Consider the following 15,580-nt stretch of genomic DNA (forward strand, 5'->3'; position numbering starts at 1 on the left):
TGTGAAAAGCACAAGGAAAACCAAAAGTCATAGCATACTAGTACGGGATGGTATTTAGTCAAGGAAAACAACTGCAGAACACCACGATGCCAGTAGAGGGTAGTGACCAGCAAACAAAATCTGAAAAGCTCTCCAGAATTAGAAATTAAAATCTGCCTATTGGAACTACGGTGTTCTGAGAAAGCTATAAACCTTCTGACCTGGTGTACTGAGTATTGGAAAATGTAGCAATATTTTAACACAGAGAGTGAGGGTTTTTGTTTCTGTAGAACTGTAGTTCAAATTCATCCGCAGTACTGCAAAGTCGACAGTTGTGATAGTAAATCCTTGTAAGGCTAGCACACCTCTAAAGATAAACTTTTTTTTTTTTTAAATGTATGTCGCCTCAACCCCACTGCACCTTATACGTCACCTTTTAGTTTTGACTGTTTTTGTTTGGACCTGAGTAAGAAAATCCTGCAGCTTGTCCTGTTGTACAGCCAAATAAACCCCAAAGATTTGGTCCTGTCTTGTGCTTTCCATCTTTTCCAACAGTGTGGCACTGAGAATATTCCTGAATAGAGATCATGTTACTTTTTTCCACACAACCCGTTTAGATCTAAGGAAAAAGTACCATATGTTATCACGTCCTTTTGCTTGCCAACTGCATCTTCTTATATGAAAGAGGGGGGATTTCTGCATATTTAAATTGCTTGTGAGAAAGCAAGCGAAGGAAGGCGGCGCTCCCCTGCCGCAGGGCCGCGGGGCGGTGGCGGCGGAAGGGGCGGGCGAGCCGGATCGGCGGCGGAACAGGCGCCGCTGCCCTTCCTGCCCTGCCGGCTGCTGGGAGGCGGCTGCGGAGCTCGGCGGCCCCGCCATGGAGGAGAGCAGCGGTATCCGCCTCTCGGCCGAGTGCCTGGACGAGCCGCCCAACAGCCGCGTCTTCGTGGTGCTGGGCAAGGACACGGGCGAGGCGCTGATCCGGGAGCGCTTCTCGCCCTTCGGGGACATCCAGAACATCTGGCTGCTGCGGGACAGGCGCACCAACGAGTCCCGCGGCATCGCCTTCATCAAGTTCGCCCGCAGCTCGCAGGCCTGCCGGGCCATGGAGGAGATGCACGGCCGCAGCCTGCTCCCCGACAGCAAGCCCATCAAGGTGGGACCGGAGGAGCGCCGAGGGGCTCGGAGGGCGGCCCGTGGGCTCGGAGGGCCGGGCCGAGCCGAGCGGGGGCAGCGGGAGCGGTGGGCGGGCGCAGGCCGGCCTTGCCCGGCCTTGCGTGGGCGCGCTGCCGGGACAGGCCCGGCCCCTCCGGGCCGTCCACCCGCGGCTCTGGGGAGGAGCGGCGGGGCCCGTCCGCTCCCCGAGATCCCACGCGTGGCGTGAGCTGCAGCAGGCCTGCGGAAAATGCCGCACCCGGAAGCGGAGGGTTGTTTGCGACAAAGATTCTTCTGTGTGTTTTAGTTCTTGTATGTTTTATATGTTCTAGGTGTTGTGAGCAAGATAGTTGTGAAATTTAGAACTGGCTTTGCCAGTATGTTTTATATTGGTTTTGTAGCTTGTGAACCCTTTAAAAAACTTTTTTTAAAATTTTTATTTTAATCTATGGAACTGTTCTGTCAGCTTTCAGCTTCCCGATTTGTTTTCCTATTCACCAAGTACTAAGAAAGTATGAGTGAGTTTGAAGAGTGAAAGAAGATGCCATGTGTTTCACTTGACAGTGAAATTGAGTCAGCGAAATTTTTCTGAAGAACTTGCCATCAGAAGCCAAAAGATCTGAGTTGTAGTCCTCACACCCTTGCATGGCTGTTAGAAAAATAAGTTAAGAGCTCTGTGAAACCAGTTGCTAGTTTTGCTTAAGAGGCTTGGTTTGAAAGTTGTGTCTTTCTTACTTGGTTGTTTTTGTTTTGTTTCATTTTTTTTGTTTGTGATGTATTTGGGCTTTTTTTTCTTGGTTGTCTTCTGGTATGCACTTCTGAGGTGAAATTTATTTCAATAACTAAAAAAGACTTTAAGAGTAACAGATACGAGAAGTTATGATCCTTCACAGAGCACTAGATCCGTAAACTTTGGCCCAGCTAAGCAGTGAACTGCAGTAGCACGGTTTTCTTAATCTGCTAGGCTTTCTTGGTTGCTTATTTGTTTCTATTACTGCTGTACTAGGCCTGTTAGAGCAATGCATTCTTTGCCACCTCACCTGTCACTGGTGATGTTGACAGTGCTGCTGAATCAGCAGTGGTATTTCTCACCATTCCTCATTATCCCCAGTAAGTAACTTCTCTGGCCCCTGTCCAGTTTGGGAAACTGTTTGAGATTTATCACTGTAGGTCTTACAGGACAGTACAGGTAGGATTTATATTTGTAGGACTTTTATCACAGATGTTCCTTTCTCTCCATGCTAAGGAGGGCAGCTTATGTGAACCATAAATACAAAGACAGTTAAACTATTTCACTTGCTTGTTGATAAGTGTCTTAGACCTTTTTGCCAGTAATTAGTGTCTATGTAATTATTTTGTTAGGTGTTTATTGCACAGTCAAGAGCTTCTGGAAGCCACCGAGATGTTGAAGATGAGGAGCTTACACGAATCTTTGTTATGATACCAAAAACCTACACGGAGGAGGATCTGCGAGAGAAGTTTAAGGTTCTGATTTGCTGTTCATTGTTATTTTAAAATGCCTTTTTCTAAATTAATTAGAAGGGGTTAGCACATGGAAATTTCATGGTTTTAAAATATATGAAATTAATAAGTTTTTTAATTGTTCTAGATGTATGGAGACATTGAATATTGCAGCATTATTAAAAACAAGACTACTGGAGAAAGTAAAGGTTTGGGCTATGTCAGGTACCTGAAGCCGTCGCAAGCTGCCCGAGCAATTGAAGAGTGTGATCGAAGTAAGAATCTGAGTGAATTCTTTAAGCGTTTTTTTTTTTTTGCAATAAGTGTGTATCATCATAGTATACCTTTAATTTTCAGTTTTGTTTTCAGGTAAATTATTCATGATGCAGAAACATGTTGAGACAAGGTTCTGTTGAAAATAAATAATAGCATTGCTAACATTCAGTGAGAACAATCACCTGATTATGTTTTTTTAGTACCAAACTGCAAGTAGGATCAGTGAGAAGAGTTTGGAAATGAACACAGAATTTTCTTTTATGCATTTTTGGTCTGTAGTGTAGGCTTGATACACAGGAAAATATTTTAATTTGTCCTTGCAAATAGGCAGTTTTAATTTGTATTTGACATAAAATTAATTTTTAGATAAAACATATTTCATGATACATAGAGATTCTGTTGTAATTACATTTATTTAAGAGCAAATTTATGCTAACTGAAATTGGGGGAAGGGTGCTTGATCTTGTTTAGTGTCATGGTTTATCTGTTACAGAGTGAAAGACTTTGTATGCTTTATTTATTACCAGCCACTTGGTGAGGCCCTGGCACAGGTTACCCACAGAAGTTGTGGATGTCCCATCCTTGGAAGTGTTCCAGGCCAGTTGGATAGAGAAATTCTGAGAAACCTAGTGTAGTGGAAGGTGTCCCTGCCCAAGGCGGGGGGCTGGAACTTGGTGATCTGTAAGTTTCCTTCTAACCCAAACCATTCTGTGATTCTATAACTTGTCTCTTATGCTCTAGTACAAAAAGTTAATGAATTTGATTGAGGCTGGTGGAAAGTCAGAGGCTGGAAACACAAGACTTTGGAGGAAAGACAGAGGGAATTGGGTATGCTCATCCAGGAGAAGAAAGGTTTCCCCAAAAGCCTCACAGCAGTCTTCCGGTCCAACCTCCTGTTCAATATTGCTTAGTCACAAATATGAAACAGCTTGGGGTGTGGTGGGTTGTAGTTCTAGTTATTTTTATGGCTTTGTTTGGTTCTTTTTTCTTCAGTAATGTGGTGGTTCTGTGTTATTTCTATCATAAGTGGTTCTACAGGAATTATATTTGTGCATAGGAACATGAGCCTGAGATTACTTAGCAGTCAACTTTTATTTCCTCTTTGCTGTGAGGTTAAAATGAAATTAGTTGGATAGCTTGAGTGTAATACTGCTTTCTTTCATGAAAGCAAAACCTAGATCCGTGTAAAACATCCATAAATTACTGTGTTAGCACAGCAGTTCAGGTGATGGCTTCTGGAGCATCTTAAAATCTTGCTAAGTATCACAGAGTGGTTGAAGTTGGAAGGAACCTCTGCAGATCATCTTGCTCAACCATTTGGCTCAAGCAGGGTCACCTGGGTACTGATGGCCCAGGAGCATGTCCAGGTGACTTTTGAATATCCTCATGCATGGAGATTCCATAGACTTTCTGGGCAACCTGTGCCAGTGCTCAGTCACTCTCATGGCAGTTAGCTTCTGTTGTGTTTAACTTGGGAGTAGGAGTAATTCCATTTGAAAGCTGTTAACGTTCACAAAATTATTTGGGCAGACTTCAGGAGTTATAATTTAGTTATTTCTCTAAAGCCAGCACTTACTGGGTTTTCTGAATAATATGTTTCTAAATATGGAACTTGGAGAATGTGGGCCTGGTCAGATAACTGAGATGTGCTGAGGTGTTGTTATGTGTGTGGTTGTTTCTTTCAGGCTACAGGGCCATTTTGGCTGAACCTAAAAATAAGTCATCTGAGTCTTTTGAACATGATTATTACAGTAATAGCATGAGGCCTGAACTAAGAGGAAATACGCTTCCATTTTGTAAGTCACAGCTTTTCACATTAAAAGTTATTTGTAGTCTCCAGACTGGTCACTAAGTAATAATGTGATTTGGAGAAAGGGAGGCTGATGGAGGCTTAGGTCAACACTTAAATAGTAGATTGGATATTGAAGTTAGAAACTAGCCCAGTGTTTCATCTCTCTGCTTCTATGGCTTGCTTTGCTCTGGTTTCAATTAAATTGGGACCTGCACTGGTGAAATCAACATTTAGTAGTATATAATTGACTTGGATTAATTTTAAAAGTCGAATGCAACATATGCATGAAATGAAGGCATACAAGTATGATGACTCAAATTATTTTGTTAATTCTTGAGGTATGCAGCCAGAATTTTGTAGCTTTGAAAAAGCTGAGACCCGAATTCAAGAACCAGTCTCCAAACGCCTGTCAGTGGTATCCCGGCTCCCCTTTATTCAAGAACAGCTGTTCGCCCTCTTTGATTTAGTTCCAGGTCTGGAATATTGTGATGTTCAGAGAGACCCTCATACCAATAGCGGTAAGTAAAAAGTACAAAAGGTTTCTGTTGTTTTTTCTCTGAAGGGAATCTCTTGTAATTGTACTTCAATTAATTTGCACTGCAAAATACAGTACACTTGCTGGAAACAAGCAGTGGTTGCTGCTAGCACTGCATACACACAAAATTCAGTTTTGTTTGAACCCGTGTTTACACATTGCCCTTAATGGCTTATACCTTTACTTTCAGATAATAAGATCTCAAGAAAAATGGAATCAAAGTCATGATAAGTGGGTTTTGGTCAAATTAATAGTTTGAGGCAGAATAAATGAAGAAGTTGTTTCAGAAATTATTAGACATTAAAGTAAAATGTTCTCTAAACAGATCTTCTGAATTTTTCATTCTGAAATGTGTGTAGATGTTGATGAATGAGATTAAATAGCTTCAAAATAGATCATGTTTTCTGTTGAAAGATTATTTGGTTTCAGTCTTGTTTTACTGCTGCTGAGACAAATATGGAAGTGGTCTCTTCTCTAAGAAACTGAAATGTAAATGATTATATTTTAATTTTACAGTTCTTGAAATTAGGTGTTGATGGGATAATTGCATTTTTAAAATTAAACTATTATCCTTTTGTTACTAGTTCTGGAGTAGTGAGGAAGACATGTTTTCACTTGCATGGTTTTACTGCCAACTTTTCAAGCTAGTATAAATACAGCTCATCTGGCACTAGTAAATTTCACTGAAGCTTGATGTGTGCTAAAAAGACTTAAGAATTTTGTGTCATCCATGACTGATGTGCAGTGTAAATATGTTATTTATATGAGTGTAGTTTATTCTGAAGATTTACCTGTTTCCTGCTGACGCTGTTTGCCCTGTGCTTGCAGGGTATGCTGTGATTCAGTACAGCACTGCTGCCTCAGCTATATATGCCAAATACAAACTGCATGGGTTTGAGTATCCTCCTGGAAATCGACTAACTGTCATTTTCCTAGAAGATGGGAATGATAGCTCAGAGTAAGTACAAAGTTGTAAGTTATGTTCTGGAGAGCAAAATATAAAGTAAACACATTTTTAACATAAGACGTAACGTCAGTATAACTGTGAGCTTGTCGGTAGTGTTTTCTGAAACTGCTTTGGGGTTTTCTTTCTGGATGGTTTACAATAAGCCTTTTGAAACTTGGTAGTCTTTGATAAAGAAAAGATTAAAATACATATTTTTAAGATACCATGGAAAAAATCTTGGGTTTGGGAAGAATCTATCAACAGATCTGTAACATGTAACAAGGAATGTATTTTGGATGAGGTTTATGAATTAGAACCAGGTTTATGTACTTCATCTCTTGGTTATGTTTGCAGTAGTGCAAGTAGTAGTTTAGTGAAGCACATATGTAGAGTAAAACTTGTGGGTGCTGAGGATCTGATATCGGCACAGGATGGAGTATTCTCAGGTGTTTGACCATCTCTGACTTCTTCCTGTGTTTTGAATGCCCAGTACAAGTTGAAGCAGCTTAAGTACTCTCCTGCAGTGAGTGTTTTGCCTTGGTTTCATCCTAGAGGAGTCTAGTTTATGTCAAACCTGTTCTGGGAAATGAAGACAGTAAGGAGGGACAGTGGGGAGATTCACTACAAAAGTGCTTGGTTGATCTGAACTGAAACCAATGTTCATTGCAACCTTCATTCTTCACTGATTCCTACATGGTCTTACAACACAGGCAGTGTATCTAAGCAAAAAGAACATGAAAAAAAAGATGCTTCATCTTACTCTGCAACAGAACAAAATAAAATCACTGGAAAATGAGAGCCAGTAGTAAACTCTCTATGGTAATATTTTGATTTCTGAACTGAATCTCTGTGCTCTTTACTGAAAAAGGTGAATTTTTTTGTCCTTTTTGCTTTTTAGGCATTTCTCACAAAATGCAGTGGGCTCTTGTAGAGCTAATTTAATGGTTTTTTTTTTCCCCCTAGAGTGTTAAAAAACCCAAAGGGTAGTTTTGTGTATCTATAAGTGGTAATGAATGAATGAATGCTCTCAGTGAGTTGCAGCTAGTGTGCAGGCTTTCAGATCTCTCTATAGGCTGTCATGAAAGCCTGTCTTGATTTTCGTTATCTCCATGGCATGACAGATTTCTAGAGATACTCGGATGTGTATTAAGACATACTTTTACTTTCTAAATTTAAGATTAATGTAATCTTAATTAATCTAATAATCTAATTTGTAATCTAATTCTTTAAAGTAGTTTATTATGACTTCTGCTTGCAGCCTTATCAGGAAAATGGCAGCGCAGCTGGTGACAGCCCAGGTGTCGTCAGTGTTGCGCAGTAACAGCGCAATGGTTCAGCAGTACAGGTCGCCTCCTGTAAGTTCAAATCATGGATGGTGTCGGTTCTGAATTCTTGTAAGAAACTTCACATGTACCAATAAAGAACACTGCTCACTTGCTTCTGCAAACTGTTCTACGTGCTCCATTTTTAAGACATACCTCGGGTTGGTTGGTGCATTTTTCTTCCCTGAAAAGGCGTCTGACCTTACTTGAATTTATTGTCCAATTTAATGAAATAACTGAAGTAAATAAAGTAACGAAGATCAGAACTCACAGGACCTATTTATGTCCTGTGATGGAAGAAAAATGGTAAGAAAGGTAAAATTACTTCCTCTGCCCCCCACCACCAGTTAACTTATACTTGCATTTTTTTCCCCTTGTTTCAGCAAGTATTTGGAGGAACTTCGGGGCCACAGCTGCTGCAGCCCCAAACAGATGCCATACTTCCACCACCCAAAAAAAAAGTTCCACCTGACACTTCTGTGAAGGAAAGGCTTTTCATACTTTTTCATCCCCATCCTTTACCTGTAAATGTACTGGAGGATGTGTTCTGGTAAGACTCTGTTTACAAATAAGTGTTCCCTAACAAAAAGGAAACAAACTATGAAATGTTGAAAGTAAATAATGAAAATAAAAAAAGAGGGCCTGAAAACTCTTTTGAGAAAAGGCAGTGCACAGTGACCAGTAAGTCATGAGTGAACAGTATGTAACAGCTACTTTTGGAAAGAAGAATGTAATGGGATTTACATTGAAGCATAGTTGAAGTACCATCAGTATAGCAGCTTAATTATCAATTAACTTAATCTGAAGTAAAATGTCTGGTCTTCTAATGTAGATTTTTAACCAAAGAATGTAGTACTTCCAGTTATTATTTCCTAATTCATTTTGCATTTTCTTTTATATATTTTTGTAAGGCATTTAACTATTTTGATAAATTTCTACAGTAACCTAGGGGGAACAAGTGTAGGGTGTTGGTTTTTTTCTGATATTTAGATCTGATATTTATAGTAATGGTTTGCATCCTACTAACACTATTTCAACTGTTCTTTCTATCTCCCTGTATGGAACAAAGAACTGAGACAATTTTTGCCATCTTTAAAGAAATCTATAATTGGCAATAATATAAAGTATTTTGTATTATTAATTTTTAGTATACGCTTGAAAAAAAGGAGACATTTACCTTTTCTAATAGCTTGAATTTGCAATAAATCTTTGGAAAGCCGAAATATTTTAAAAGCACCAGGAGAGGAAAACATTTTGTGGGAAACTTTGTGTGAAATTCAAAGTTGTACCTATTTGATACAGTGGATTTTCTTAGTCAAATACTGGAGGAGGAAAAGACTATGGACACGAGTCTTGACACTTCAGTATAACTTCAATAAGAAGCAAGCAGACTATTTTTTAAAAATAATTAGGGATCTGTGTAGGAATCTCCTGAGTACTTGGAAATCTCTAATTTTCCCTGAAGCTGTAGTGCTTGCTTTCTGAGTCATTGCAGTCAGACCTTTTCAAAGATAAATGAACTTGCTCAGTTGTGATTTAAGTGAGATGCAGATTTAGCTTCTAATTTATCTGCTGGCTTGGGTGTGTATGTCTTACTTTCGGTTGCTTTGGGGTTTTTTCTTCTTTAGGTTTTTGTGGAGTGTTTTGAGTGCCATTTAGTGTTTGGGGACTGCAGTATCAATCAGCTTTATGTGTTCTTTTAAATAAGAGAGAAATCACTGGTATTTGTGATATATATCATAATATTTAATAGAAAACATCTGTGAACTTTTAGTGTTCATTCGTGCTTCTACCTATAATTCAGAGAAGGGACTATGCAAATTGGGAGCATAGATATAAAAATACTGATTTTGCAATTAACAAATCATATATCCTTCAGATTGGAAGTGTTGCAGGAAAATCTGTAAATTACCTTTTCTTTTCCCCCTCCCCACCAGTCGTTTTGGACAGTTGATAAGTGTTTATCTTGTGGCTGGAAAAAATGTGGGCTATGCCAAATTTGCAGACAGAGCAAGTGCCAGCGAGGCCATAACTGCATTACATGGCAAGATTGTGAATGGTGTGAGGCTGAAGGTGAGGTTGGCAGACTCGCCCTCGGAGGAGCCCAACAAGCGCCAGAGAACTTACTGAGCAGGTGAGTACCCCGCCCAGCCTGAGCTCTTAACCCTGAAAGTGTCCAGCTACCTGAAATGGGGACAGGCAAAGATTTTGAAGTTAGATACAAACATCCAATGATAAACTATAAATCTATTCTTAGCTAGCAAATTGAAGTAGATTTTTTGATATATCTGTGTGTGTATACACATACCTATATATATAAATATATATATGGGTGTGTGTATGTTGATATATACACACTTGCACTTTATAGAAATCAAAGTTTTATAATTCTTGAGAAAAAATTAACCAGTTGATAAAAGTCAATCTGGATGTTCATAGAAATATCACTTTTGTACTTGGGAGAATCAGTTGACTTTGAAAAGAATGTGCAGAAATAAACAATGAAACAGACATAAGCTTGTGTGTGTCTTTTTTTCATTACAATCACGTGCCCTCAGTGGCATTGGTTAAAGATGAAAAGTTGAGCCCTTGAAGGGCAGAGGAGTGAAGGGGTAAATAAAAATGGATGTGGGAGGACAGGTAAGATTATTAGGGGAAAACAAAGGTTTGGGGTATTTGGGTCATCTCTGATCTCAGAAATCGGGTGTAGCTGAAATATGTGTTAGCAGAGAAAATATAGCAGACCCTGTGGTGGAGGAATTGAGAGATGTGTTTGAGATAATTAGGTTGAGAACTTTATTATTTGATGTTAATGGCCTGTGGAAGCTGGCTAAACTAGAGATGTTTTGTGTCTTACTGACTTCAGGGACCAAAATTCATTTTTTCTTTTAAAACATTGCTGTGCTTCAAATTATATTGAATTTCATCATATTTTAAAATTATTTTTTTCAGCATTAGGACTATTGCCAAAGGAGAATATAGCTGGGGGAGAAAAGCCTAAGCCCTATATTCTACAAAATAACTCTCATATATTACTATAGCTTCCAGATATTTCCAGTACCATACTATCTTCTTAGGGGACATGAAGTTTTGATTTAACCAATTCAGAAATCATCACATGTCTGTCTTTGCATCAGTATTTTCCCTCTAAGCTTCACTCTTTGTACCTTTCTTTGTATAGATGTTCTTTGTGACCCCAGAGTTGCAAAGACCAAAAAAACCTTTTGCCCAAAATGTTCTTTTTCTCCTTTCCTTCTAAGGACCTCTATGTTTCTCTTTTGATAAGCAGCAGATACTAAATGTGGCCTTAGTTTTTATACACAAGTTTTGTTTTAATAAATTGGATTTCTAGGCATTCCTTTTCTGCATGGAATTATAGCTAAATCTAAATTGAATTTTTTTTTTTTAATCAGCAACTCTGTTGAAGGCAATTTTAAGTAACTTGTACCCATGCTCTTACCTTTGTACACCATTTTGTTTGTTTTTAATGTGACTTGCTTTCAGCGATAAAAGCCCAGCCTCTGTGTCTCTACAGAAATAACTATGATGTGAAGGGTAATACAATACTGGGTCTACCTTGTGTGCTTTTTACTGGAGAAGTGTAAATACAACATACATCCAAAATAAGAAAAATTATTTATCCCCACTTTTTCTGTACACCAGGTTCCTGGTTCCAAGCTTCTTAGCAGGTTGTCTTGGCACCTATCTCTTTTCAAGATAGACAGAATTACTGTTCATTTGTCCTTGAGTTGGTTTCTCAAATTCAAATATAGTGGTACCTAAAAGGAAAGATGGCTCTTCAAAAGGGCTTGACCGTGTAAGTGATTTTCTCACTGCCTGACTTTGTGCTGGACTGACTGACAAGCTTTGCAGTAATTTGGAGGCTTATATTTTGCTTTCAATTAAAGTGTTAAATTGTGCATGTGAAAAGAGATGCCATTCTCTCTACCTCTGAAATAGTTGTGGGTTTTTTTTTTAAGATGTGAGAATACTAACTTTTTTCATTTTGAAATTTAGCTGTAGGAACTAACCTTCCTAGCTAAAACTAATGGGAATTTTCACTTAAGGAAATCATTGCCTCTTAATAAAAAAATCCTTTCTGAAGTCCTGTTGTACTGCTTGCCTTTTGTCTCTAACAAGGTGACTGGATTTCTGAAATAGTCTTTTCTATACAAGGTTTTCTGGTGAAAATTCATTATAAGACCTGTGAATTCTAGAATATATATGAAAATAAATGCCATTCAGTGGAATAATTAAGTAAAATATTTATTTTTTTAACACATTTGAAGTTCTGCCCCAGCACCTTCTTATGTAAATAGTCTTTTTTAAAATACAATTTACAAAATTGTTTCTTAAAAAAGGCTGTATGGTAACAGTATGCTACTCATAATGCTTTTGCAATGCAAATTTCTGACTAACTTTTTGTTACCTTGCAACAAACATTGTTTATCATGCAGATTTGAATAGACATCTCTTAATATTCTGAACTAATCCAGCTAATGACTTCTACAGGCTCTGATTCTCTTACAAATCAATGAAAATTCAATTGTTTATGTGAATAGTTAAAAGTAGCAGAGAAAAGATGGAAATACAGACCAGTAGGGTTCTCTTCACCACTTTAAGTGCTTATGTAAATTTTTTGGGGTTTGAAGTTATCCCCTTTTATGCTAAGTAAGTATTAATGGCTGAAATAATCATTTCAAGCTATCTTGCTTTAAATCAGTGTAGGCTTGAGAATGTATCTACAAGGTCTACTTCTAGGCAGTTGTTAGAAGCAGACCTACCTTAAAAATCTTGCTGTTGACCAGCTTGTGTTCTTCACTCCAGGCTTTGTGTTGCTTTGGGTATTTTGTGAAAAGCTCACTGCAGTGTCTGATGGCAAACATACACGTTGTGTCATTCAAAAATAGAAGAGGAAGGAAAGCATTTGCTATCTGTCAGAAGAATGCATTGTGGCATTCCAATTAATCTCTTCCTTGCTGCCTAGTAGTTCTATTTAAATACCACCCCCATCCCTGGAAACCCTCCCCTCCCCAGTCTACTAAACAAGAGACCCACAAGCAAACAAAACAAAAAACCCAAACCCACCCAAAATGTCTTTCATAAAGCTTTCAAATAGTCCTTAGAAAGCAGAGTGTCTAACCAGTGTTGTGTTAGAAATGCCGGACATAGCTATGTGGAACTAAGTTCTGTGGCTTTTAATACTCATTTCTGATTGACTTCAACCCACAGCAGATGCATTAATTGCATTTTTCCCATGCTGATAAAACTTGAGTGTTGTAAATAATTATTTAGTTACTGACTAAATTGAAAAAACCATTTATTCTGTCATAAAGTACTTGGTTATTGCTGTCTTTGGTTATTCTTGTCCGGAAGAAGTCCTTCATCACCAGTTTAATTTGCGTTCATTTTTTGGACTTAAACCTTTATTAAAATCCTGATGTTAATATGTATATATTTTAATGATATATTGCTCTGCATAAATGTTTTTAAAAATTAATTGTATCATAGTTGTGATATACATTGAAAAAAATAACTGTATTTTGTATCAAATGCAGAAAAAATGCCAGAAAGAGGCGCTTCTATAAAAGTTAGAGAAGCATGCCTAAAACTTAAATATCATCCTTCTAAAGACATTGAAAGCCTTATTTATATGCTGATGTAATGATTACATTTTATAATATGTACTTTAAAATAAAAATAGGTATGTTGCTTTTTGATACTATTTTTGTACTTGTGTTTTTTCTACAGAAACTAAGTAATGACATGATCCTCAGCTAGCTGACTGACTGACTGAAAACGTGACTAGACATGCTTCCTGTGGACAGTGACAGCTTTTTTCAGTGACAACTTTTTTTTTTCTTAATTGTTACTTAGTTAATCCATGATCCTTTTTCTTTCTGAATATGCAGACGTGCAGTTTTGAAAATTATATAGGCATTGAAAACTGTAAACTGGTGGTTGTTCTTGTAATAGTACATAACCTTGTATTACAGAAATAGCTCTTGTTTTTACCTGAATCCTTCCTATAAGATGGAAATTACAATGATGGAGAAAATAAAGAAGCCAGCATTTTCTGACTTGACTGGTTAATTGATAATGATTCAGATTCTGTTAAAATAGAAGACATCTCTCATGATCCAAATTGCATTGAACAGTGAAGTACAGCAGTAAATTCAAAGAAAATGAAGTAACTCTAACAATGCTAGCAGACATGACAGTATTAATCTAGATTTAAGAAAATAGCTGTAAAAGTACATTATTAAATACTTTGTTGCTTTGGGCCAAAATTATTCGTTATGCTGTTTAGTGAAATGAATCTTTGACTTTTAGACTACCAAAACTTTATGCTTTCTTATCCTGAGGTCTATTGGCTATAACTGTGGAGTCTAGGGCTATGGGTTTATTTTTGTTAGTTTTGAGGGGTTGGGATGTTTAGTTTGGGTTGTTTTTTTTTTCCAGAAGCTTTTAATGCATATGTTCAAGTAAGAGTTGGACAAGTCAAGTTTTCAGCAGGATGAAGACAGTTTTGGTGCTGATGAAGATTAAATAAAGATAGTTCGAATAAGTACGTTCACAGATAATTTTCAACTGCCATTACTTTTCCATGTATTCCTGTATATTACTTGTTGAATTGGAAATATCCTGGTTATTAAAATATGATATACAGATAAAATTGAGGAATTTTAGTTGTATGCACTCTAGAGGAGAAGCATGTCCTTGGGTGCTTCCTGCTTCCCAGCATCTCCCATACAGTTCCTTCATCAACTGGTTCAGAATTTTAAATTCAAAGTAACAAACCATGTATCTTAAAAAAAACATTTTTTAAAAAAGAATATTAGAGTTCAAATGGGAGCAAGTTGCAGAATAAAGGTTGCCTGAGAAACCTTGTCCTTCCCTCCATTCCAGTAGTACCTGTTAAAAAGCAGTCCTTGATGACTCACTAGCATTTCTTTTCCCCAGGTGCAGTTGTTTCATTAAGCACAAGAAACAGAATTGAATAAGGGCTGCATGGTTAACCAGGCTGTAAAATTTCTGCTTAATTTGGTGTAGCTGTTAGAAATTAGTGAAAAAACAGATTTATGTTTGAGCGTAGAGAACTGGATCCTGGCTCGGACTCTAGCCCAAAAGTTTGGTTGTAAGGAAGGTTGCCATTTCTCTTGTGTTCCCCTGAGAAAGTTCCAGTTTGGGTTGGTGTGTTGGGTTTTCTGTTTATTTGGTTGGTTTTGGTTGTTTGTTTTTTTCCCATCCTATCAATCCTGTTCTGTGAACATGGAGGGACACCATACTTGTACAGAGGGCCTGACACATGCTGCAGAACCTGTATGGTGTGGTGGATCTGCACAGTACCAGCTGAAATGCTGAGAATCCCTGTATAGGCAGCTGAAAAAACCCAACTTCTCATTTGTGTGGTAGAATTGGCCTCTTGATGAGTCTCCTGTGCCAAGATCCCCAATTTAGTTGGTAAGTTAAAACTTGGTCTGCTGTGAGAATGATCATTAGGTTCCTGTACTGGAAAACCTGTGTCACTCATAATTCCCTTTAATGCTGGTGAGTGAATTGACCAAAACTGCGTCTGACGTTTTTGGTGTGCTGTTTTGCAGTATCAGTGCTTTAATGGTGGCAAGTAGAATTTAGCGTGCTTACCTATAAGTGACTTAGATTCCAACTGTGTTCATCAGCTGTAGTTTCTGTTGGTGTTGAACAAGACTTTTGTACCTTTGAAAATGAGATAATAGAGATTTCACAAATCACACTAAATTATGTCCAGTAGAAATAATTTTATCTATTTATTGAGTCATAACCGCTTGGTCAGCAGAGGAACCTTGTTTGTGTAACTGCAGGAAGTTACTGATTTATGTTGCATGAATGTCTACATGAAGGTATTTTTGATCATGGAGTGAGAAAAGGCCATTCTCAAGAGGGCTGTGCATCCTGAATGAGATTTGTGAGTCGGAGTTCCCCTCATCCTGGGGCTCTTGAGACCTTTCTTTGGGGGCACAAACCTCTACTAGAGAAGCTCACATGGAGGCAGAGCCCTTTTTCTGACCCAAGGCACGCTGTCATGTTTTTTCTACGATGTCTACAAAGAGATCATCTAACCTCTGCAATAC

General features: G+C 38.1%; 1 protein-coding gene across 1 annotated transcript; it reads left to right on the forward strand.

Moving 5' to 3' along the window:
* Positions 1 to 799: 799 nt before the first annotated feature.
* On the forward strand, positions 800 to 14,142 carry RBM45 (RNA binding motif protein 45). Its single transcript, XM_005519844.3, has 10 exons — positions 800 to 1,135; positions 2,497 to 2,619; positions 2,744 to 2,870; positions 4,557 to 4,667; positions 5,002 to 5,181; positions 6,027 to 6,156; positions 7,403 to 7,499; positions 7,850 to 8,016; positions 9,404 to 9,600; positions 13,218 to 14,142. The coding sequence occupies exons 1-9, from the start codon at positions 857 to 859 to the stop codon at positions 9,594 to 9,596; spliced, it is 1,407 nt and encodes a 468-aa protein (XP_005519901.1). The 5' UTR covers positions 800 to 856; the 3' UTR covers positions 9,597 to 9,600; positions 13,218 to 14,142.
* The last annotated feature ends 1,438 nt before the right edge of the window (positions 14,143 to 15,580 follow it).

This window comes from Pseudopodoces humilis, chromosome 8 (assembly GCF_049639895.1).
Source record: "Pseudopodoces humilis isolate 2021_Gansu_Grassland_sample_001 chromosome 8, ASM4963989v1, whole genome shotgun sequence".
Taxonomy (NCBI): domain Eukaryota; kingdom Metazoa; phylum Chordata; class Aves; order Passeriformes; family Paridae; genus Pseudopodoces; species Pseudopodoces humilis.

What these genes read in the sequence shown, in the direction of transcription:
- RBM45 (XM_005519844.3), top strand. Translation starts at nt 857, where the DNA reads ATGGAGGAGAGCAGCGGTATCCGCCTCTCGGCCGAGTGCCTGGACGAG. An exon ending in ATCTGCGAGAGAAGTTTAAG is followed by an intron (nt 2,620 to 2,743) that starts GTTCTGATTTGC and finishes TAATTGTTCTAG; the next exon opens with ATGTATGGAGACATTGAATA. An exon ending in AGCAGTACAGGTCGCCTCCT is followed by an intron (nt 7,500 to 7,849) that starts GTAAGTTCAAAT and finishes CCCTTGTTTCAG; the next exon opens with CAAGTATTTGGAGGAACTTC.